This window comes from Pyrus communis, chromosome 2 (assembly GCF_963583255.1).
Source record: "Pyrus communis chromosome 2, drPyrComm1.1, whole genome shotgun sequence".
Taxonomy (NCBI): domain Eukaryota; kingdom Viridiplantae; phylum Streptophyta; class Magnoliopsida; order Rosales; family Rosaceae; genus Pyrus; species Pyrus communis.
In genome coordinates this window covers 21,401,878-21,404,549 of record NC_084804.1, presented here as the reverse complement: position 1 = coordinate 21,404,549, position 2,672 = coordinate 21,401,878, and the positions used below count along the sequence as shown (strand labels likewise).

At 41.0% G+C, this 2,672-nt stretch overlaps 1 protein-coding gene across 1 annotated transcript; it reads right to left on the bottom strand.

Moving 5' to 3' along the window:
* Positions 1 to 337: 337 nt before the first annotated feature.
* Positions 338 to 1,052, bottom strand: LOC137725629 (small ribosomal subunit protein uS9-like). The gene has a single exon (XM_068464382.1). The coding sequence runs from the start codon at positions 981 to 983 to the stop codon at positions 546 to 548; it is 438 nt and encodes a 145-aa protein (XP_068320483.1). The 5' UTR covers positions 984 to 1,052; the 3' UTR covers positions 338 to 545.
* Positions 1,053 to 2,672: the final 1,620 nt, after the last annotated feature.

The window sequence follows — 2,672 nt, the reverse complement described above, 5'->3', positions numbered from 1 at the left end:
GGGACGGCATTCCATAGAACGAAAACATTATACAAACGCTAAAGCATACTAACCCTAAACCCTAAACATTGTATAATTGGTGAAGCATATAAAACCGGGACGACATTTTCCTAGAACAAAAACATTATACAAATGCTAAAGCATAGAAAACCAGGGGACGGCACTGCCTCGAACGAAAAGATTATACAAATGCTAAAGCATACTAAGCCACACAAATACGAATCCAAAAGATTTAGCCTTTTAAGCAACCCAAATTCCAGACAACAGCAATCATAAAACTTACCGGTAATAAACAATGCCTTGATATCTAATTTCTGGATCAACCGAAACACAGCAGTTAATTGAAGCATGTCATATTTAATATCGTAACGATTCAACATCCAAAATACTTAAAAAAACAATAAAGTCTTCATGATCAAAATTCTGATAAAATATAAAATACCCATCAACTTCCGACTCCTTGAAACAAAATCCATGACCTTGAAACCAGAAACTTAAACGAAGGAGCTAAACCTGTCCAACTTTCGCCCTCCATTTGGCCCAAATCAACGGTAAGACTTCTGGAACCTAGCACGAGCACCGCGACCACCGAACTTCTTAGGCTCGCAGCGCCTCGGGTCGGCAACAAGGAGGGTTCTGTCATACCGGACAAGAATGTCCTTAATCTCCTTCTTGCTCTGCTCATCGACATACTTCTGGTAAAAAGCCACGAGAGCCTTGGCGATGCTCTGGCGGATGGCGTAGATCTGTGAGGTGTGACCACCGCCCTTGACGCGGATGCGCATGTCGACTCCGGCGAAGCGCTGTCGGCCGAGGAGGAGAATGGGCTCGTAGGCCTTGAAGCGGAGGATCTCGGGCTCGACGAGCTCGATTGGGCAGCCATTGATCTTGATGAGGCCGCGGCCACGCTTGCAGTACGTGACGGCGACAGCGGTCTTCTTACGACCGAAGCACTGCACTGACTCGATTGCGGGAGTCGCCATTGCTAGGGTTTGGATTATGCTCTCTGAATTGGCGAATGAAAAACCCTAAACCTAGAGGAAGTGGCGTGTGCGGATAAGTGAGGGTATTTATATGATGTTCTTAGGGGTTTTCTGTGTGGACCTAATTACAAGCGGGCTGCTGTTTCGGGCTTAATAGGCCTAATGGGCTAAGTTCAAGCCTAAAACTCTTTTTGATAATTTGAAATTTGGTTCATATACAAATCCACGCCGAATAAAAAATTAGGAAAATTAAAGAAAAGTTCAAAAAAAAAAACTTTAGTTTTAATTAAAAATGACAAATAAATGTATAGTGAATAGTACCAAGAAAATGTAAAAATATGATTTTTCATTAAAAGTGAATAGTACTAGAATTGTTTCGTTAAAACTCCCTAAAGAATTTGATTGAGTGACCAAATGTGAAATGGGTTGTGATTTCAGCACAGTATTTTTTACCTCCTGGTAATTTAGACTGTCAATTTACTTTAATTGTTCAATTTAACAGCTAGAAAACTAAAAGGGTGTATATGAGGTGAGAAATGGTGTGTGAAAAGCATTACTTCATGTGAAATACCCATGCACCATATACAAGGGCATCTCCAATGCTAGTCCTTAATGTTGTTCTCACCACTGTATAGACACCACAAATTGAGTTCTCAGGTATAAGGACTAACCAGATACATAAGGCAAATGGTCGGACAGTATAGGAACCAAAATGGTGGAGTCCTATGGGGCATTTTGGGTGAAAAACTTGCCCACCCACGTGTGAAATTCCTTGATGTTGTCCAGCTGCATGCACGGTCCCCTTGAACTTTTTTTCTTTTGTTTATTGAAAGGAAATCAATAGTCTTGATAGCTTTTGGTTTTTCATTTTGTTTTTTTGCTGTTTAGACCAACAGTTGCCAAAGTAGCAATGATTTTTTAATCATTTAATTCCTAAATCAAGGGCTATACTATAAGGACACTTCCATTAGAATTTGTGACAACCATTCCAAATTTTATGTTTTTATTTTATTTTAAAAGCGTGAATTTACGAAAATGCCATAAAGGCAAAGATTTGGACTTATGTTGACCATCGTCTAGAGAGACGTATGACTTATTCTTTTAACATATTATCGTAGTACTCGTTGGTGTGAACGCATAAACGAAAGCCGTTTGCAAGTCCGGATTATAACGGTATAGTTATGGACGTTTGAAAATAGTTATTTAAAGTTTAGTTATAAATTATTTGAATTCCCACCTTGTGGGAATAGTGGACCAATTAAATTAAAGGGACAAGGAACCAATTAGAGGAGAGGAGGAAAGCCTTCAGCCAATCAGGAAAAAAAAAAAAAAAAAAGAAAGAAAGCTCCCAGCTTTCCTGTGCATTTTTCCCTTCGCGACCACCCGTTTTCCAAGGCCTATTTCGGCCAACTCCGATGGATTTTTTTGACGCCACCACCACCATCTTGAAGCTCTCATTCCCCTCTACCAAACCCACCCAAAAACCACCTTGATTAATCACGGTATGTGGCGGTTTGAGGCCACGAAAGTTGGCGGTTCTCATGGTGCTCCTGGCACCCTTTTTTATTTTCCGGCAAATCGGCAAAGTGATGGCCGATGCCACCACTTGGGCTTTGTAGCCCATCATCCCAGGAGCAAAACCCAACCAACCTTGACCCTGTTGGACCACCGTAGACGACGAATCGACAT